Here is a 24,564-nt window from a genome sequence, read left to right on the forward strand (position 1 = left end):
AAAATAATCTTATTCAAAAAATATTTTAGAACTTTCATACCTATACGAGTATTTTGGTTATAAATTTTCTGTAGTTTGCAAGATTTCTCCTCTGGTTAATACAATTGGTGTATACATATTCTTTTAATCTCTTAGAAAATACCAATGGTTCGGAATCTCTACATAATAAAGACTGGTGTTTTCAAAAATTACCGAATTGAACTTTTTAATTTTTCGCAGCTTCTTTAGGATAAACTTTAAAAATTAAACTAATTTACGAAAAATAAAAAATATGAAATGAACACCACTACACCCTTACCTATTTCCTACTATCAATTCCATATTTCATAATTAGTTATTTTGTCTCAGCTTTCATAGAACTTAATTTATTAAAATACCATACATAAAAGGAAAATATTAAATTTTAAATTCTTTGTACATTTAAATTATCAGAACTGCATTACGAATCATTCAATATTTTATTTACACTGCTGTTTTAATGAACAATAAAACTTTAAAAATCAATTAAAAAAATTTTTCAATTGCAATTACTCATTCGAAGCGTAAAAATTTTGATGATCAAATAGAGAGAAATTAATTAAGTTCTTATAAACCAATAATTGTTCTGCTTTTCCCCCTTAGAGGATGAAAATAATAATTTGCAATGATTGTGTAATTTTAATCTTATTTTGTTTTCTTTCTTATTTAATTCAATACAATTTTTTTTTGAAAAAAAAAATCTTTTGATATCATCAAATTTTCCGCATTAAAGAAAATTATTGAAAAACAATTAATAAATTTTATTTAGTTTTCCTTTTCTAAATTGGTTTTGTTGACATTACATCATCATCATCGCCAACATCATCAACATCGTGTATAGAAAATAGAATGCATATAGAATAAAAGGAATACTTTTACAAACAAAATATAAAAGAACAAAAGATAATGAAAATTAGATACACAAATTTAAAACAATAGAATCACAATCGACCATGAAAGACTAAAGCCATCCCCTATATATCCAACAATAATAATAATAGAAAGCAAAAAAGAACACAAGTATTACACACTTATAATACTTTTCTTTTCAAAAGATAATTAGTATAAAAAAACTAAAGCAGTGATGACCTAATTCTAGATTCAAAAAATATAGATATACATAAAGAAGACAATTTTATCGTTGGTCAAACTTCCCCGAGGATAATTTCACATAGTAAATTTTACGTACTTTTTTTTATGTATGTGCATATTTTAAAATTTTATTCATCTTTTTCAAGATTTCAATCCTACTCTTTATATTATTATTATCAGAAATACCCTCATGAATTTTCATTCAATCCTACTAACTTATAAGGTAAAATACATATGATTTTGCTTTGTACAAGGAAAATGTAATTTTGTACCATGCTTAAATTTAAATAAAATAAAGACAAAAGGGCTTGTGTTGTTAATGGGCCCGAGGTTACACTATTTAGCATTATCTATAAATTTAAAAAACAGAAGAATCTTTAAATAATGAATATTGTAAAGCTGCAAGTTTTATTGGGCAACATAGAGAGTTCTCAGAATAAAATTAATGCTATTTTCAAAAAAATTTGTTACAGTTGGTTCAAAACTGCTTTTTCAAAATTTGCGGAAATGGCAAGTATCCAAAATTTCACAAAAAAAAAGAAGTTAAATTTAGAAAACAAAAAATTTAACTAATTGCAAATGCGTGTAATTTTGGTCAACATTTACAATAAAATATTTGACTTTGAATTTGGGGTTCACATATTTCAAAGCTTTTACATTATTTTAATACTTTTGCTTTGAAATCTTTTCGAACTATGTAAAGAACTATATATTTTAATTTGTGAAATTACGATAAGCTAATTTGAAGTACTGCTAATATGAAAAGAATTTTTGCTTAATATTTGAATAAAATTAGTTTGAACCAAACAGACTCACAATATACGGTAAACCAAATTCACACCTCGCACAACAAACATACTCTAGCGGCCCTACTATGCAATTGAATTTTCGTGAAACGATTGTCGTGTTTGCAGAAATGGAAAGGTAGTATCATACAAATTTATTGGTACTGCCTTACCATTTTTATGTTTAACGAAAATGGAATTGTATAGGAAGGCCCCAGAACTCCATGATTGTTTGATAAAGCAAACCGACTTTCAACTCGATAAATTACTAAAATTATTTATTATAACAGTTTACATTTGATGACTTATCCTTGATTATATAAAATTTTGAATTTATTATTTGAATACTTAATTCTAGCAATATATTGAATAGAAGCGCTAATAATATAAATCAGTTGAAGCCAAAAATTAATGTTGCAATTCCAAATATAAAGTCATAAATTTAAAAGCATACCATAACAGGTCTCTTTCTTTTTATTAGTTAACTCTCATTGCTTAACTTTTCGAGTTTGTTTCTTAGATGCTTTGTCATTCTTTATTTAGCCATGAAAATTTATAATACCAATTACATTCAAACAATATAATCCTCATACCACATACATACAGACATAGATTGATTTAATAATGTTGCATTGATCGATTATCGTAAATTAGAATATTAACATAATAATAAAGTGAAAAAAGAACAAGACAAAAGGAATGATAAATAAAGTATTTTAAAACATAAAAAAAGAAAATGGAAAATTTGAAAAAAAAGGAAATACAACAACAACAAAAAAAAAAACAAATTATCATAAAGAATGAAAATTGAATAGCCCTAAAATAACTCTATAATCTCCAATGCCTTAAAAGGAACAATGTTATATGCCTTTTATATGAAAGCACACACAAATGCACACACATGTATAATATAAAAGTATATAAAGATTATCTCATATGATGAATAATCGTGATTTTAGAATTAATTTACAAAAAAAAAGAGAAAGAAGAAACAAAACAGGAAAAAAAATTATGACACCTTTAGGAGATGACATAATATTTTTGTTGTTTTTATTTATTTTATTTTTATTAATGCAAAACAAAACAAAGTTAAATATATCAGGGTCGGGCTTAAAAAATTTAGTTTTTAAAATTTTTGTATTTTAAAGGCTCGATCACAAATTCTCATAAATAAAATCGCAACTCTTTTTTGTACCTAAGGGATTTTTTTATAGCGAAGTTTATTCTCTTTCAAATTTTTAAAAATCTATTCAATAAAAAAGATTTTCATGGGATTTGAATAGACACAATTTGTTAAATCAAATTTTTTTTGTATTTTGGTAACTAATTTGACAATGAATTTACAGTTTATAAAGTATAAGTAATAATGTTAAATTTTCTTTCGTAAAAAGCTGAATTTTCCCTTAATCCGCTCCTGTACAAATAAATACTTTCATACAAGTTACATTTGGCTAACATGTATTTGAAAAAAAATAATTTATATTAAATGAGAAAAAATTGGGTCATTTCTTTATCTTCTTGCCTTTTCCTTTTTATTTATTTTTTAAGAAAATTACTTTTAGGTTGAATTGAAATAATGAAATATTTTTTACAGCCAAATAAGAAATTAACTAAATTCCTTTTACATAGGATGATGTTAAAATTTAATGCGAAATTTCAGCAAATTTACAGCACATTTAAATTAAAAAAACATTTTTATTTTAAAAACAAATTTCTAATGGCTTGATATAGACGTTAATAATATAATACCGCATGTAATAATTTGAACACCGTAATAAAATTTTTGAAATTCTTGCAAAATGTGCTGACTAAAATATTTGAAATTACTCAGACTTTTAACTATGAAGTCTAATAATTTCAATTATATTTGATCCGAAAATAGAATTTTAATTATTATGTACCAAATTGACCGAAACAAATAAATTGTAAAAATTGAAATTTTAATTGCGATTTATAGAATTACTTATTGTTTTCTTTTTATGTAATTCCAAAATTTAATGAAAATTGATTGTTTTTCAATATTTTGAAATTTTGGAAACGAATTTTAATTTTTTTGCAAAGATTATGAATTTGAAGTTAAGTACGTAATGCTTGCCAAAATTTTTATATGTAGAGATTTTAAGGTAATGAAATATCCCCAAATTTAAACCTTTAGAATTAAAATAAAGTCAATAAAAAAGGTTAAACTGGGTTTCGTAACTGAAAACAATGTTTTTTTCACATATCCTGTAATTGCGATAAATTGCAGTTTAATAGTTTTTACCGATCACATTGCATATAATAAAAAGATTTTATATTTTTGTTTTGTGCATGTTAAGAGAAATAATCAACAAATTTGCTTGAAATTTAATATTTAGATTCAGGGTGTTAAAAAAACGAAATTATTAATTGAATGATCAGGATTTGGAAATCGAACTAGGGACCGATTTTCTGTTTTTTACCATATATACAAAACTAACTGTTCTTTCTTGAAATTTCTTGAGTTCTGGCTGTTACCGAAACTAATTGGTGAAAAGTGAAACTTTGCTATAAACCAAGCCTACATTTTTCTTATTAAGTACGTTAATTTCCTCAAAGTTGGATAGAAGTATTTAAAAGGCATTTCTTCATTATCTTCTGTAACAATTTCATTAAACTAGACAATGCACATTGCGATCGGTTATATGCTGACCACATTAGATTCCTCTTTTCTGATCTAATTGCAACTCTTTTCATATTTCGTATTCATTTTCGAAATGCGTCTACAAATGTGTGCATACGATTAAATATACTTATATAGGCTGAATCTTCAAAGAATATTTTATAAAAAGATCTTTTTCATTCCAAATAATATAAAATATTTTTTTATAGTATTAAATCTCAAGATTCTTGTTGATACAAAAAGATTACGATGCAAAAGATATTGTAATATGCAATAATCATAAATAATTCCTTGTTTACAAAAGTATTAATAAAATATTAGTGTTGTACTTGTATTTAACCCTCACGGTTTTCCAAATTAAGAGTTTTATATATGGAAACGATTTTTTCATTTTCTTTTTTCTATTTTTCCACAAATTAAAACTTTCGTATTTTTTTCCTTTTTTTTTGGTTGATTTAAGCTTTTAATGCTGTTTTTGTATTATTAGAGTTTTGTGTGAACTCTTAGTAATATTAATTTTATTTTTGTATTTTGTTGATGAATATATGTATATGAAATGTTTACAATATGATAAATGAGATATTTTTTATATCAAAAAAATTATCATGTAAATTTATCATGTAAAATGCCACTACTAATAATAAAAACAACAAGTTTTTTTCGTTTATATTATTTGTGCTTTAGATATTCAAGGGGTGCATGAGACGGGAACTCTTTATAAAGAATTCTCTAAAAATATACATATATAAAAAGTGCGTTTCTTATATTATATAGACTAAGAGAACAGTTGTGTTATACGCGCATTAATTGCTGTAATATTTTAGTTACAAATGATGTAAAATTATTATATAATATAAAATATATACAAAATTATGTATACAAGGTGTATCCGTTCAGAACGCATAAATTTTCTGTTTATTTAAAATTAAAAAAAATTGTATTTTTGTGATTTTAAAGAAAAATTTCACATAAGTAAATTTAAAAAACAAAAAAATAGCGTTTCAAGAAAATTAAATTCAAAATTCTTATTTAATTTTTCCAAAAAAATAATGTTGGACTCTTTAATAATTTTGGGACTAAAATTAACATGAAACAATATAGTATAAAAACTAAACTATAGCGTATACTAGAACCAAACTAAATTGTTTGGTTCTATTGACCAAAGATTTCCATTTCAAAAAAAATGGATGATCAAAATTGACTAGTGTGAGCCAAACTAATATCATACACACATAACACCTCTAATGAAACACTACTAATGAAACACATATTTTTTTTTTTTTTGGTCAGAAAATTAAATGATGCCTTTAAAATTTTTCAATCAGAATTTAAATTTACAAAATTTTTCAGTACAAACATGAACTACTTTTTGAACTATTTTGGTTTTGAAATATTTGCATTTTTCTTATTTCATTAACGAGAGCGCACACGTTCAAGAATAAATAGAACTTGTCAATCTTCCCGTATCAACTCTAACGAATACAAGATAGTGATGATACATTTAATCATAGGAATTAGAATAGAAGATATGTAATCATTTTTCACTAAAAAATCAAATATAGAAAAATAAAGAAAAAAAAAATGAAAATATTTAAAATATTTTTTGACATTTTTAAGACAAAATATTTCAAAGGCGAAGTAAAAAGATGAGAGAAAACAAAAAAATATAAGAAAAAAACACACAAAAAAAAAGTCCCACAAATTGTCAAGGAAAATTTTTTTTGCCTTATAACCGGTGAAAATTCTTTGATTTTTTTTTGTAAAAAAGTGGAAAATTTTCTATACTTTAAAAATCGTGACTTTTCTCCAATTTTTTTATAATTTTGCAATTTTAATGTGATTGAAAATTATTTTTCTTTTCGACCATTAGCATCACAGCAATTTCTATAATTGGCACTTTTTTCAAAAGCATTGATATTTTAAAGAAATTATAGACACGATGATGGAACATTAAAGATGAATTTTTTTTAACACACGAATTTCACATGAATTATTAAAAACTTAAAAATATTAAAGTTTCGAATAATTTCGAAAATTATATACCACAAAGTATGATTATACCAAAAGACCAAGTGCTAAAATAATAATCAAATTATTTTTTTAAAGGAATTTAATCATATAGAATTTTAGAACTGTAGGCAAAAATGGCAGAATTTTTTTCATATTTGAATTACAAATTAAATTATTTTTCGTTATTATAGAAAAAATTTTTTAAGTTAATTATCTATGTGTTTCTGATTTTGGTAAGTGAGCTAAAATAAAAGAATAAAGGAAAATTCGTGAATTGTTTTCTGTTTTTATTTTTTCTAACAATTTAAAATTACCTTAAAAGGATTTTTATTAAAATATCATTTAATTTTTCCTTTTTGTTTGAATTTCTTTAAAAATGTTTTTTTTTTCTTTTTGCTTTACACATAGATACTTAATTTTAAAAAAAAAAAAACTTTATTGCACCAAAAATATTTGCTTATAAAATAAGGAAAGCAGGAAATTCTTCTACGTTGTTTGTATGTTTACTTTTTTGCAACAAATCTGCTTAGAATGACAATTATGTAGAAATATTTTGTTGTAAATTTCAACAATTCCAGCTACTTAGCATTGTTAGTTTCACGAATTTTCATTTTTAAATTTATATATTGTTTAGGTTATTCCAATTGAATTCAAAGAATGAAAGTTAATCTATCCTGTATTACAAAAAAATTGTGTAAATGAAAGAAAAAAGTATGTTTACAAGAACCTGAGAAAATCTATAGAATAGAGTTTAACGTTCTTAACGCTTTTATAGAAAGAAAACAGATGCGAAATTTAGGAAGAATTTAAAAATGTATTCACAATTTGAATTTATTTTGAAGACTAATTAATTTGACTGTGAACAAAACCTGATTTAGCATATAAAACGTTTTGCCAAGTAATTTGCGAGAAATTTTATAGAGACCATAATTTATACCATAACTTAATAGCTCTGTCAAAAGTGAAATATTTTTATGTGTTTTTAATATTCACTTACACGCAAATATATTTTTTCTAGGACACTTTTTAATAAAATTATATTGGGTATTATTCTGAGTATCGAATCACTAAGTAATACGAGTAGTGATATTTTATTGTAAAAATTTCAAAAACTTTATAACAGACGCCAATTGAATATTACATTTGCATGAGTTGAGTGTTTAGAATAATATCGAACTTGTAAAGTATAGTGATTCGAAACTCAGAATAAGCCCTATTATTATTAATCAAAACGGAATTAATCCAACAACAATATTCTGAATATTAGATTTTTTAATCAAACAATAAAATGGGTAATAAATAATTTTTAATTAAAATAGTTAAAATTTAAGTAATTTTTAATAAAAACATATAAATAATACATTTGTTTAATACATATACGTTAATATTACAATTTAATAATGTAATGGAAAATATTTCATTCTCACAAGCTTATCGCGTATGCCAAACACATGGTGTCGTTATTATAAAATTCATTAACATTTCACTATATTTGAATAAGTATAAATTATATTCGCAAAGTAATATGAAATTAGGCATGCAACAAAAGTAAGTAGGAATCAGTAAATCAATTAGGAAAAAAAAATCTTGTGAAACAAAATTTGTTAAAATTCATTAAAAAATTATTCAATCTTTCAAAAATGTTTTAATTCCTTCCTATAAGTGCTATAAAAATTACTTCTTCAGTACACATTTTTCAATAATTTGAAGTTCAATATGTAGAGAAATGTTAAAAAAATGGAATAAGAACCATAAAATTGCTTTGCATTTCAAAGTTTATGATTTTTAAAAAACTACAAATAATGTCATAAATAAATTCACTTATAAAAATAAATGAAGCATAAATTTATAAAAAATTTTTTTAACAAATTTTTTTCCAGGAAAATTCTTATCTAGTAAATTAGTAAATTTTATAACAAATAAATTCGTTAAACCTCTTAAAATTTATTCTCTGTTAAAGGTTCAAGACAAACTGTCTAGTTATACAAATTTCAGACTAAAATTAACGGTTAGTCGTTTTCGACTAGTTTTATTGATTAGACGTCGTGGGTGTTTTCAGTGGATTAGAGTCCCACATTACTGTTACTCTTTCGTCTAGCAGTGTTTTTCGAGATTTTCCACACGGCAAAAAAATAAATATACAAATTTTATAATTTAAAAGCTAAGATTCTCTCTCATGGCGCTACAAAAATTGGAATACATTAATTATATTACTCTACAGAATTAAAAAAAAATTATAATTTAAAATTTATTTAAAATTGTGCACCTTTCTTGAATATTAAATATTGTTCCAAAAACAAAAAAAAAACATTCTATTTAATCACTCTCTTTCATATTTACACACATTTATTTTATTTACTTGGTTGTTTCATTTTTATTTTTTGTTTTTATTTTTATAAAATACCTGAACTTTTACGGACAGGTAATGCAAAATTAATAACGTAATCAATACAAATTTATCTTGAAATATTTGTTGTTTTGTTTTTAATATTCATAAATTTTTTTAATTAATTACTCAATTTCAAAATTTTATAATTCTTCATTCAAAATCAAAAAATTAAGAGAATTTTATTCTTTTTTTTTTTAATTTTAGTTTCTTAAATATTTTTCAATATTTATCACTTTATATTTAAATATGTAGAGTGGAGGATAAGAAGAGCGGGAACTAGAAAGATAATTTTTTTTTATCTAAAAAAGCTTTCCGTTTTTTTTCTATTTACGTCAAAATAATGATCAATTTTTTTTTTATTATCACCACGTTTAATGAAGACCAACAAACAACAACAATGTGAATTACTCAAAACGTAGATAAGAGCACGATAATGAAAAACCGGCAATAAACAAAATATACAGTAAGCTCCCGAGAGTAAAAGAAATTAATTACAAATTATTGTAAATTGTGATAAAATTTTCTACAAAAACAACAAATTTAAAACAATTTTCACACTCTTCTTCTTAATTTTATTTATTTTAATTTTGTTTTGCTTGTCGCATTCGTACACACGATGACAGCACTACGGCTGTCGAAAATCTACTGAAATTAAAATGAGCTATCGATATTGCAGGAAAAGCAATAATAATGAGAAAATTAGAAAAAAAAAGAAAACACAAAAAAAAGCTTATAATAGACCAAAACAAAAATAAAAATCGTCACATAAAATATAAAAACAAAAAAAAAAAAACAAAAAAGTAAAATAGAATTATAGTTATACTTGACAACCATTATTATAAAGAAATATATACCACAGGCATACTGTAAAATGTAGAATGCAAAAATATCAATAAATGCATCTCTATATACATATATTATGTATGTATGCCAGAAAATGTAAATTTGTATTTCAATGCGGTTCATTTGAATTCATATAAAAAATATGAACCTGCGCAACAACAAAAGAAAAAAACAAAATAACAAAATACGGTAAATTTACTCCAAAAAAATAAATTGGAAAATTATTCAAGGTTTTATTTTTAATATTAAATACCTTACTATTATGTAAAATATTCTAAAATACTATATATAAAGACAATGTATTAGCAAAATGAATTATTGCATAATAAATAATAATTGTATAGATAGGATAACACTTTCAAAAAAAATAATACATGTGGTGAATTTATTGCATAAATGTTGGATGAACCTAAGTATTCGCATATTTATAATTTTCATAATTTTGTATACTAAAGAGCTAAAAACGAGTCTGTTTTGAGAAAACTTGTCAATAGAAAGGAATTTTTGCGATATCCGGCGGTACTTCAGATATAATTTAAAGGTATTTGACAGTAATCGGATCAGAAGTTTGATCTATGTACTTACACATTGAGCTTGAATTAAGAGCATCATTAATACGTTTTGGCAAACATATACGTGATTTCTACGAATATAACAACGAAAATAAAAATTAAGAAGAGCTTTCGCGTTGACCTGCTGATAATTGATTAGCACTGGTAAACTTTGTTCATAATATACATTATTTACATTATGACATTAACAAAATATTTAAGGCCTCATTTTAAGGATGCGAGTGGGCCTAAAATTAAAACTTATTCAGTTATTAACACTTTTGCAGCCGACTGCAATTAAAATCAATCATTTTCGATAATGGATTACTAATGAGTTATCACTTAAAATTTTTCATGAAACTGTAATCAATTTCATAATACAATTTAAAATTTATCATAAAATTTTCATAATTTTAAATGAATTTTTAATGAAAAACGTGATACAAAAACAAGAAATAATGAAAACAAAAAATAATGAAAACAAAAAATTGTATTTTCATGTAATAAGAATTTGTAAAAATAAAAACAAAAAAACGCAAAGAAAAAGAAAACAAGTGAAAAATTTTAGGCTCTACACTTAGTCAATTTTAAGAGTAATATAAGAAAAAGTAACAAAAATAAGGAAAAAAAAGTGGCATAATAAAAAAATAAGAAAAATAATTTTGTTTGGGTGGATGGACGACAATTGGGTGGTTTGGGTGTTTTAAATTATTTTTCAAATAGATTAAAAAAAACTTCTAGGTACATAAATGTGCTTACACATTATATGCATTTATATATGTGTATTTATATATATATTTAGATATGCGTTCTCTTAGAGGCTTATTATAGACAGCAATCATAACTAAAACGACATAGAAAAATATGTAATAGTGCAAAAACTAATTTTAGTGGCAGACTATATGCTAGACGATTTAAATTACATAAAAATGAAAAATTCAATTATTTTTCAATTTAATTCAAACGTTTAATACTATATATACACACAACTTATATAAATGTATAAGGTAAATTGTATAGTTGTCGGTAAGCGCTATGTTGACGTACAAAATTTTCTTATTTTTTTTTAAGAAAAGTTGATTGAGTGTACAATTTAGAAGAAAATGCTAATTTCTCTGTTGCAGGAAATTAAATATTATTTTTAAGATTGAAAAACGAATAAATAGAAAAATATAAAAATTTCATAATTTAATTTATTTAATAAGGTTGTACACGCCTTATAAGTATTTTACATAGTTGTAATTTTGAAATAACATTAGAAAAGTATATTTAATTGGAATGAATAATTTACAGAGCCGATTGGATTAAGAATCAAATAAAATTTAATTTAATTTCTAAAAAAATTTTTAGCAAGATTGAAATTAGGTTCCAATTAGCGCTGTGGCAATTTTAGAACTCTTAATTTATTGCAATTGAGTACCTGAATGAATGAAATTTAAACCGAATCTTAAGATAAATTTAATGATTAAATCAATTTTTTCCCTCTTCACACCTAGGGCTGGCATAGGGCTTGTGCAATATATCATAGATAGCCATGTCCCAGTTTCGTGTGTTTTTTTAACAAGATAGGTGAATAATCTAACATGGTTTGAATTTATCTAAACCAATTTGATTTTAAATTGATTGTAATTTATTAACAAAAAAATATCCCCAATTACATTTTATTTTTATTTAGAACCAACGGTGTAATAATCGTTTCGACAGTCCATCAATTTACTTTGATTGATAACCTTTGACAATAGAATACTAATGCAGTAGTATACATATTTTTTATGCAATATTAGACGTGTTTTTTATATTTATAACATCTTAAAGAAGAAAGCATAGATCGAAACGATTGAGTTACAAATCAAAACATTTTGACAACTAGTTTAATAACATCAATTCACCAATATTTGAAAAATGATAAAGAGCTAAAAAAAAATAGCAGAAAATAAAAATCATGCTAATATCAGAGACCTCACGCGATTTACTTAATATTTGTCGATCGTCACTATCCATACTTTTTTTTTTATTTTTAAACCAGCTCCATTGTAGATTGTAGACTGCAAAGAAGGGGTTGCAAAGTACCGCGACCAGCTTAAAAGTTGCATTGTGCCGCCCAACTAAGTGTGGAGCCGTACAAGCCGTACAAGACCCCCTCGAGATTCACCCTCCTGATGAATTCGAGTAACTGCCGCCTCGTTTCCTTCTAAGCCAATATGTACAGTCATCCAGCACAGAATAATTCAGTTACATCTATCCAATTTGTTGAGCCTCTCAAGACAGCCCCACGCTATCGCGCAGGATTGAGAAATAAATCAGAGCTCCGATGGCATCCTGACTGACACCAACTCCATATATTCAAGTTAATATAAAAAAAACTAAATAAATATAACATTCATATGTATGTAGCGTTAAATTGAATTTTTTTTTTTTGTAAAACTGAATTTAAATTCCCTTATCGCGTTGTAAATTTCATAAAAATAATAACTATAAACCAATTTATATTATGTAAAAAAAAAATTAGAATTTTACCAAAAATAAATTCAAATTAGTCATATAATCCAATGTTATAGAAGAATTTTGCATGTACGTGTACATTAAATGTAAACTAAACAAAAAAAAATAGGCGACAAATCAACCAACATATTCGTTTTTCCTTTTTTACAGCAATATCTTTATTTATTTTAAATTTAACACCCAACCATATATGCAAGTTCTACAACTTTGAATGCACATATGCATGCACGTATAAGTACTTTAGTATTTTGTTATGTTAATTTTAAAGAGTAATGCAGTGAAAAATTTGCAAAAATCAATTTATGAAAAGATAAAACTTAATTTAAAATATTTTTCAAGTGTGTATAGTTGGGGTTTGTGGGAAAACACTTATACATATATGGATTTAAAGAGTTTTTCTTCTTTTTAAATTGATTTTAAAGAGAAACGAAAAAAATTTAAATAAATTTACATAAAAAATATTTTTTGTTTTTGCAATTTTCATTGTTAACTCTTGAAATCTTTCTTGTTTAAATTGAATGCAACTATGTTGCAAATAAGTTCTTATTGCAAAGTAAACGCTTAAAAAAATATTCTGGAATCACTTAAATCGTGCAACATTTCTTTAACCAAATGGGATAATAAAGGTTATGCACATAGCTGACTTATATTGTGTGTGACAACTAAAAATATTTATAAGGTTTGTTACAGTGTAGCAGAACAATAAATTCTACGCAAATTCAATAAATTTATTTTTTAATACATAGATTTTTGTTACATTTATATAGATTACAGAGGATTTACATCTTTAAAGAATTTCAAGTAAATATAAAATAGAATGACATTACATTTGACATAAATTACTTTAATAATTATACATAAACTCAAACTAGACCTTATAAGAGTTATAACCTTATAAGAGTTGCTATTGTCATTTGACGATTAATTAATGCACAGTCTTTTCAAATCTACTAAGTTTTTGTTGATTGCTAATTATTTTCACTGATTTATATGACTTAACGTACATATCAATGAATCTCGAAAACCTTAATGTTAAGCTAGATGGTAGCTCATTATATATTTACGATAGCTTTTGTAAATTTTAATTAAAGTTATTTAAAATAACATTTATAAAAATCGTAACAAATTGACACGGACAATTTATCGTCTCTATGTTCTATTCTACAACAGTATAGCATTTAATTAGTGGTATATGCATATTCTCTTCATTAATTTAGATTTGTGTCCCATATTTCTATTTTATCATAACTGTATATATACGTATAAAATAGAATTTAAGGTTATTTCTAAAATTGTGCATTAGAGTATTTTTCTTTTGAAATAAATTGTTTCTTACGAATTTTTCAATTAAAATGTAAAAGTGAAATATAATATCACCTACATATTTTGCGAATACATAAATGCATAAAAGTACATACATATTATATAATATAATATAATTATAGAAAAAAAATTTTCTTTAGAAGTCTTAATTATGAATCTAAGATGTTGTAACATCAATTAAACGCAAATTTTATGTGGCAAAAATATAAGATCAATTCAAATATTATTTTTAGACTTTGTAGTACCCTTTTAGTTTACTTACGTTTGTTTTTTGTGTGTTAAAAATTTATTCATAAAAAATATGTACAGGGTGTTTAATTAAATGAAAGAAATTGAAATTTAATTATGGCAAAAATGCTGGCAAGATCAGAATTAGAAGTTTTTGGATTTAAATCCAATATATGAAAAGTTTTCACCAAAACCAAGAAGATTGTACTAGAGTTAAGTTACTTTTGTTTTCGTTTAGAAAATATGTTATCAGATTTTATTAAAAAATTTCTCTAAATTTAATCAGACTTTTGAAATGATTGCATGTTTTCCCAAAATACATTGTGTTGTGTTCAATTCTCTTTTACCAATCTAGAATTGCCGAAATAAAATAAAGTTTTAATGTAATAAGGACTTGAATTTGAGGAATTTAAATATTTTAATGATATTTTGATTTTGTGCTAAAAAGTTGTCTCAGGCAACTATACTTTATTACAACAAATTTATATTTTAAACTCTCATAATGTATAACAAATTACGATTATTTACAATTCTCTTAAAGTCGGAAATATAACCTAAAATATGGTTCATTTTGATCGAGCGTTGTCGCTGCTTAAATCCAAAGTTATAAAAGAACAAGGTACTCATATTTTCTTTATACTCATATATCTTTATATATCTTTCAATTTATTTGAAACAATAATATTATTATTTGCCCCAATTTATTCCTGAGACCGTACTCGTTTATAAAGGTATAACATCAGTACAGAAGCTCAAATTAAAATATTAATAACATTGCAATCAAAAGCAACCGACATCCATACGAAATTGCTCTGATTGAAAAATTTTAATTTATCTATTTTTATCATTTGTAACTAAGAATTTCAGAATTATATTTTTTATATTAGTTATAAGTGTCACAAAGAAAAATATGATTGCTTTAATTTATGCTAAGTTTCTTTCTACCCTCATTGTATTTTTAAATCAGAAAAATGTCCTTCTTTTTTTTTACGTTTTACAATCAAAATTGCACAGACATATTTATAACAGTATATTACCCTTATTGATTTGAGGGTTCTTAAATTTCATTCGTTTTTTTTTTGTCTTCAAAGAGAAGAAATTGCATATATGAAAGATCATAAAAATGATGATGTAGCATACTAGTATAGCACTTTTCAATTGACTGCATTTTCTTGGACATAATCCAGAGTATATAAATGTATACATACATATGTGTATATAGACAATTATTATACATTTGTATATAGCACAAAATTATTTTTCTTTGCTTACGTTTTACAAACCACTCGAATACATCAGACACTTACAAAATATTTATTCAATTTTTAAAAAAAATATTTAAAAATTGAAAAGTCTTGATAATTTTATTAAAGTACAAGGATGTAATAATTTTTTTTGCACTAAATTTATTTTATGTATACACTTGTATACATACTAATTGTATAGCAATATCTTTTAGTTTCCTTTTCGTTTTATTATGAATTAAAGAGAGACACAATGCGCGCAAATGGACGTGTAAAAAAGAAAATATTTTTTTAAAAATTCAAAGATTTTGGCAAATAATTCGACGGTTTTTTATTTTCATTTTTTTTTTGTTTGGATAAGAAACACCGAAAATGTTAATTTTCTTTTAATTATTATAAGTAGCATACGAAATCTGGCAACAATATTATAATGTCGTCATATAGAAAAGAAATTTTTTTTTGGTTCTTAAAGCAAAACTTATGTGTTGCACTTTTAGTGTCATCAATATGTGTATATATATATTATGTATGTATATATATGAGAAAATAAAAATATTGCAATTATGTATGATGAAAGACTGAAAAAGAATAAAATTAAAAAAAAAAATAAAATATTTTTTGGCAAATTTAAAATGAATTTGTGAAAAGAAATTATTGTTGTGATCTGATCTGTGATAAATTTATGAGATTTAAATATTTATAAGTATATACATACATACACACACATTTAATGATGTGTATATCGGCAGTATGTTGTTGTTTCAATTTAATTAGCAATGAATATTTTAAGTACAATGAACTTTTGTTGTTGATTTTTTTGTTAATGATTTTATTTATTTTACAGAACACATTTAAATTGCAATTGTTATAAGAGATGCAAAAACAAATTTGTTATTGTGGTATTTAATTTGATTTGTTTTTATATTTATTAATCTTATAAATTTTATTTTAATTTTTTTTTCAAAATTTTTAAGGACTTTTGAATGAATTTTAATTTTTATATATGGTAGATAAAGTATATGACATTTTGATATGATTAAAAAATTCATTTATTTGATTGAATGCACAAAAATATATTTTTTTTTTGCAATAAAAGTAAACAATTTTAATTTGCCTTTAAATTTATGTCAAGTACCTACGCAATACAATAATATTTTAATTATATACGATTAATTTATTTAAAAGAGGAAATTTCATTTATGTTAAGATATATTTATGTACATGGTTTGGGATTGAAAATGAAAGTATCTGTGGAAAAGTTGTGTGTTGCATTGAACATTATGAAACGAAATTTCATACTTATACTTGTTATAAAATATGATTACTCAAAATTCTGTTAAGCGGAAATAATATTCATAGATATTAAATATTAATACTACTAATATTAGATGAATTACTTGGACCAAGAATCAATTTAAGAGGTAAGTGAACAAAGGGGTTAACTTATATTTGCATTGTGACACATTTTTTCATTAACAAATTGTAAAATAATCACAGTTGAAAATATATGAAATTTCATGATGTTCTATTTGAGATGCTCGATTTTCGTTAAAATGTTAGTTAACCCCTTTGTCCACTTATCTCTTCAATTGTCATACGAATTAATATTGCACGGTCGAGCCAAAAAAATCATCATTTAAACTCATCATTTAAACGCACAATAATGCGATTAAAAGATTGCCTAGTAAAATCATCATCATTTGATCAGAGAGAAAAAGAATAGTACCTAACAAAATGACCCAATATATGATTCCCAACGTAGGGGTCATAAACTAAATAGCGATCATAAAATAAATAGGGATTACTCCTTATTAAATATTAAATATTAGGCTGATTTAGGCCTGTTGTTAACTATTTTATATGTTGACAAATAAAATTGTTTACAATTTTAATTTTTATATCAACTTTTTCAATAATATTAAAATTAATATTCTGAAATAATTTATAATAATTACCAAATATTACCAATAATTATAAATTATAATAATTACCAAATGCTTGTACAATATGATCTAAATCAAGTGCTAAATGCTTTCTCATACACATATGAAATTAAAAAAGGTTTTATTTAATAAATATAAATATTTTTTTCCTTATCTAGTTAGTCATTAGTCAAATTAATTAAAATTTTCATTTCTCTAATTAGAAGCTTAACATTTTAATTTATTCTTTCAAACATTTAATTAATTATTTCAAACATTCATAGCTAATAATAATTATTTTGCAATTAAGCAAAATTTTATTATAATCCCGTATATTTATTGCCTTTTTATTGTACATACATACATATATAATAAAAAAACAACTTTCTATATAATTTATGAATGAAATTATCACATAAATAGTAAAATTATTATAATCTATTTTTAATTGAAATTAATTATTTTCTTCTAATTAATTATTGCATTAAAAATTTGTTTATTATCAATTGCATGTCTAAAACAGAGAGAGAGAGAGAGAGAAAGATATTTAGGTGAAAATTTTTGCAATGTTTACCTAATTAATCACATACGAGTACATACCAACATTAATCACTTACAAGAAAGAGTTTTGCTCTACTAAAACAGCAAAATTAGCAAAATATTTTATATTTAATGAAATCAAAAGAAAAATGTATTAGTCATAAAGAGTCACAAGCAATATGTATGTAGAGAGATTACGATTTCATTAAAAATCTTTAAAATAAATCTTATATTACCTGGTAATTTTTTTTGCGAATAACCAAACAAAAATTAATAATATGGACCTATGGGACATGGTAGTAATATACAAAATAAGAAATATATGTAAAAAGTTTTGTAACGTTGAATGACAGTTAAATTTAACACACAGGAAATATCGTTTTGATTTTGCATTACTAATATTTATTTAAACAAGCAAAAATATATAAAAAAAAAACAAAATGAATCAAAAATTTATGTAGGTAGTTGGAGTAAGGTAGATAACGCGACCATTTATTTGTTGCATATGTACGTATACTTGTATATCAACAACGTATTTCTGCATTCATCTCTTATACATACATACATAGTTCATTATTTTCTTACATATTGCAAATTGCAATAAAGTTTGAATCCTTTTAAGGAGTTATTGCACTCGTGGCGATTATTAACTTTCAAGTGTTGTTTTTTTCTTAATCTTTTCTTTTAACTTAATTTATTTACTTATTCAACGATTTTCAATTACAATAATATAATAAAAATTTTATTTGTCAAGAAGAAAATGAATGATTTTGTTTATTTAATTTAATTCCAATAGGAATTTGGGTACTGTAATTCAATTACATTATTAATTTAAAATCTGAAATATATAGATGCCTATGTACTTGCTTACATACAATCTTACTATATAGTTACCTACTGGTTTTTAAACTTAATTCCTTTACTATTTTAATGAAAATTTAAATTTATTAAAACATCTTAGTTAATTTTCATAGTAGTATTAACAGATGTTGCAATTTAAGTCTTTAAAGACTTCAATTAACAATAACTATAAAATCAATTATTTCCGCAAATATTTCTGCGAATTTCTCTATATGGTTCAATACAACATTGAATAGAAAGCATAAAAAGTGTTGTTTTTTATGTTTTTTTTTTGGAAAAAAACTTTTTGAACCATAGAAAGAAGCAAAAAAACTCGAATACTAAAATATGATGTCACCATCCAATTTTAAACTTTAAGATAAAATTATTTTACATACAAATATCCATATATTATGATAATTAAGGGAATCATATAGTGATGTTGAAGAATTTCTTACATACATTTATAAAAAAAAAAAATCTTTAAGGTAAATAAAAGCAAAGAAAAAAAATTAAAAATTCCAATGTTTTAAAACTCACCTAAATCGTCCATGTTTCTCTAAAAAATTTCTTGTTTTCTAATTAAATTTAATAATTTCACTTATTTTTCAACACTTAATTTTCTTTATTTAAATATCAAAAATACTTAGTAATACTTTTTTTCTATTTTAATTTCTTAAAAATTTATTAATCATTTAAAATGTAAAAGAAAAAATTAAACAAAAAAAATAATAGAAAACTTGAATTGTTTTGAATTCCAGAATTCGCACTCACTTGACTTCTCTTTTTGACTGATGAATCGATTTGATATTTACGCACACATATACAAAATTAATAACAAATTTCCCCTTTCATTTTTTGACTGACATTAGCAAGAATGACAAACAAAAATATAAACAAAAAAAAAATTTGTTTGAATTTTTTTTTGCATTACAAAATAAAGATGTCGCTTTTATTATATATTTGTCGATTATAGCGCTCAAGTGGTAAAACTCAAAAATTAATATAATAAATATAAAAACTCCGTTATAATTTAAATTTTTGTTTTCAAATTTGTAAATTATAAGAGTTTTATTTGTCAACTTTTGAAAATAAAAATATTATTGTTACAATTATGACATTTTGATGTTTAAGTACTTGCTTGGGTTATTTGAATAAAATATAAAGAAATTCTATTTGTAAATTATATTAGTTCGGACTAATATAATTTTAGATGAAATAAAATTATATTGATTTAAATGAATAAATACACAAAAAAATAAAATGGACGTTTTGAGCAAAAATTAAAAAAATATTTTAACTATGAAGCTGTAAAAATTTATTTAAAAATGGAAATGTTATATTCTATTATTATTATAGTAATCTGATATTTCTCACTTTGAAGAACACTTATTCCCGGAATTCGGATTATTTTATCCCACCTGCTAAGAAAAAAAATAATTTTTTTTATAAAAACTCTGTGAACTCAATTTAACAAACAAAATTAAAACTTTTTCCTCCATAAAATTTCAATTCTCCCACATTAAAATATTTTATGAAAACTCTTAAATTAATTTCTTGAACTTGAAAAATATTTTTTAACAATCAACTCGACAGTTTCTTTTTAAAAACATTTTTATAAAATTTTAATACAAAAAATAAAAAATATCAGAAATACGCTTTTGGTTGGTCCATTTGCACTTCTAGCTTAGAACTTGCTTCTGAAAAAATTAAAATTGGTATAGACAAACGTTAACTACTTGTTGAAATTTTCTGTTTTGTAACAGGATTTTCAGAAATAACATGCATCTTAAACTTAAGATCAAATTTTGAAAATTCCCTAACTTAGATCTTAATATAAAACATATATTCAAAAAATCAAAATCTTCAAATGCAGTACTTTTGATAAATCTTTACTACAAAACAAGCACGTTCGAAAATCGTAACACACTTAAAGTTCTAAAGATTTAATTTTAAAATTTTAAAAGATTTTTTAAAATGTTGGAGCAATATTTCAAATTTAATTAAGCATCTGTAAAAGCAAAATACTTAGTTCCTGCAGATCTGTAATAATGCAAGCAAATACTTTTAATATATAAGTTAGAACTTTAAGTGCATATCTGCATAATAGAAAAGCTCCTTCTACATTCTAAAATATCAGGCTCGGAGTGAAAGTTAATTGCTTTTTCTAATAATTTAACAAAAAAAAAATTAAATATAAAATAAATTAAAAAAAGACTACAATTAATTTTTAAAATTCTTTTTTATTACTTAAATGCTTGTGAAGTTGTCTTTTTTTATTGTTTTTTTTTTTATTTTTTTTTATTTATTTTTATTTATTTATTATACAATTTTAAATACTTTGTGAAAATATAATTTTAATTTTATTTAATAACATAAAAACTATAATCCAATTATTTAAAAAATAATAATGAGAAAAAATGTAATTTTTAATAAATTACTTTTATTTTTTTAATTAAATATTTTTCATCATTTCATTTTTTTTTTTTGAACTATTAATTAACTAACATAAAAACTTACCAACAATTTCGAAATAAATTATGTCTAGAATCTAAATAAAATTACATATAGCTACATATATATATATTATAGAAATAACGTTATCAAGAAATATATAAAAACAAAAGTATAATATTAATTTTATAAATTAAAATATTTTAATAAGATTATTTAAATTGTTATTAATCTTATTTTATAATAATTGAATTTAATTATTGTTTTAAGTTAATTTAAAATAAAAACTGTTATATTACTACAAATAACAGTAGAAAAATTTTAAATTAAATTTATTAAGATTCTAATGGTGTAATTTCATGTTATCTGGTTATATAGTTGTTGTATAACAGTTTTTTTTTTTAGTGAAATTTAAATTTAAATAATTTTTACATTTAATTAAAAAAAATTATAAATGATTTTCTGTAGATTCAAATATAATTTCCAAAAAGTTAAATTTATCTTCATAATTAAATAAAAAATATTTCAAATTAAGTAAAAATTTTTACAAATTTTCATAATAATATTAAATTCATACTTTTTTTCTCAATATAAAAATTCATAATGTTAAGAAAAGAAAAATAAACAATTAATTGTAACAAGAATAGAAATAAATTTCTTTAAAATTATAATTTTATTTTTCTTTAATTTCAATAAGAATTCAATGTCATTTAAAATTTGTTTTTTATCTGTATTAAATAATTAGATAATTATATGTTTATTCTTTTAAAAATCACAATTATTTTATATGTTAAAGTTGTATTTTTTCGTTTTATTTATTCATTTTTATAGTTATTTTTATACATTATACCGGTGTAGAACAAATTCAATTCAATTAAATATATAGTTCAATTATTTAGTTTAAGGAATGGTTTTTATTTTAATCAATCATATAATCTATTAGTGATGCAGTCACTTGAGGCGTAATTGGATATTATTCAAAAATATTGAGATTTTCAGATAAAGATTTCAAAATTTCAAAATTGATTTTATTTTGACCTCAAGTGATTAATCTAAAAAAAGATATAGGCAAAATTTGTTTATAATCAAAACAAAAAGATATGAAATTTTACATATAACGTCGTATGTGATAATTTCACATTTGCAACAACTTAAATTTTTAATACTAATGTGAACCAAACACAAAAAATGCTTACAAATTGAGCTATTGAGTTTAAAATAATCGGGCGGATACAAAAATATTATGTAACAATTTGGTATAAGTTTTATAAACAGAAATTTTTTTAATTTCCATAAAAACAGAATTCATTATATTGTATTTTTATTACATATGTAGGTATTTACCCCCAAATAAACCTCATTTAGAAATTTATAATTAAATCGATATTTTTCATAAATGTAATTTAAAAATAATAATTTAAGTCTGAGCTATTACTGTTATTGTCTGTACATTTTGATCCCACTGTAAAAATTGTGTAAAAAATTTCAAGTTAACAAAAATGAATCTGTCTTAACGAAATGAATATATTATAGTTGTACAAATATATTTAAAATTCCATTTCCTTTATTTACATTTATGAGAATAATTTACATTATAGTAAATCAAGAACATTGAGTGATTTTATTAAAACCATTCCTTTTGCTTTAATTGTCTATTTATTAAACTAAAATAAATTATTGTTTTTTTTTGTTACGAGTATACATTCATATATTATGTATATTAAAATTATAAATGTTTGTCGTTTTTGTTAAAATTTAAATGACAATGTAAGAGATTTATTTTATAGATTTACATTTTATTTTTTTGTTGTTAAATTGTTATTATAATGTTGTAATTTAAGTCTTCCTTGATTTCAGTTATTTTTAAAAGGCTTATCTGGCAAAAGAAGCTGTATGTATGTATAAAGAAAATGTATCGCCTAATATGCATTATGAAAGGTTTATTTCACTTTTTAATTTCATATTTAAAATTTGACTTTGTACTACTAATTAATGAACAAATTGATATATTTTAATGTAAACATGTAATGTTGTAATGTAAACATCGTTTTAATCTTTATATGCGTTCGGATACTCTAGTCGACTGCATTGAGAAATAAAATTTTTAGTTTAGATATTAGAAAATTGACTTGCACGTGCAATAACAGCTAAGGCTAATAGAACAATATTTAAGTAGTAGCAAGTGTTTAGTAGTAATAAAAGCGTTAGTAATTTTATAATATGTAACTTTTTTATAATCAGAGTAATTAGAGCCTTTTAGAGAAAATTTATTAAAGTTATTTTTAATGAACCTTTTGCCTTTTTTTCTTAAAAAATGTACATTTGCATTGTGATCTGTGAAATATTAATTTTAAATTGGTTTCGAATTTAAATTATGTAATTTACAAGATTAATTATTCAGACTTTATTTGTTCTATTTTAGTAAACATTACATACATTTAAATTATATTCCAGTATGTCTTTTTATTTATTGTTTCTTTTTTTTTTTAATAAAATTTATTTTAAGTTATATAAAATCAGTTCATTTAAATATTATTATTGTTGTTGAAATATGAATTTGTTATGTATATTCTTTTTTTTTATTTAAATTTTATATAATTATATTATAAATGCATATTCATATTTTATACATTAATGAAAAGTCTTTTATTGTTAAGTATACATTTCTTAAATGTTAATATTTTCATTAAATCAAATCTTACATTGCCCATCATAAAATTTATAAATCTTAATCAAAATAACACTGTTCACAGATACTAAACTTGCAAAACCATCTAATATATAAATATATATATATTTACTATTAGCATTGCATTCATAGTAATATTTATAGCAGAGATCTAAAAAATGATTCTGAACGCTTTTACAAGTAAATTTCAATATTATAATTTATATTTTACTTATTTTGAAATCATCCACAAAGTAATATTTAAATACATACATTTACATATATATTTTTTATAATATTTAATTTCGTTATTCTTTTTTTGTAGATTTTCAATATTAATCATTTTTTAATAATAGATTTCTATTATTTTTGTAGTTTTTAAAATATGAATGTAGAGAGAGAGAGAGAGAGAGAAAAAGAAATAGAGAGCTCAATTATTTTTCCAGGGCAGGATTTTATAATAAAAAACAAAAATTTCAATTTTATAGCATAACACTTTAAAAAAAAAATTTAA

At 22.8% G+C, this 24,564-nt stretch overlaps 1 protein-coding gene across 1 annotated transcript in view; it reads right to left on the reverse strand.

Moving 5' to 3' along the window:
* Window positions 1–19,641, reverse strand: part of LOC129606150 (leupaxin) — a 102,644-nt gene extending 83,003 nt beyond the window's left edge. Inside the window, exon 1 of the mRNA XM_055516277.1 lies at window positions 19,469–19,641. Within this exon, the coding sequence (XP_055372252.1) occupies window positions 19,469–19,481 (13 nt within the window). The 5' untranslated portion in view covers window positions 19,482–19,641. The remainder of the gene's footprint in view (window positions 1–19,468) is intronic.
* Between the last annotated feature and the right edge of the window lie 4,923 nt (window positions 19,642–24,564).

Source organism: Condylostylus longicornis, unplaced genomic scaffold, assembly GCF_029603195.1.
Source record: "Condylostylus longicornis isolate FDR11 unplaced genomic scaffold, ASM2960319v2 ptg000017l, whole genome shotgun sequence".
NCBI lineage: Eukaryota > Metazoa > Arthropoda > Insecta > Diptera > Dolichopodidae > Condylostylus > Condylostylus longicornis.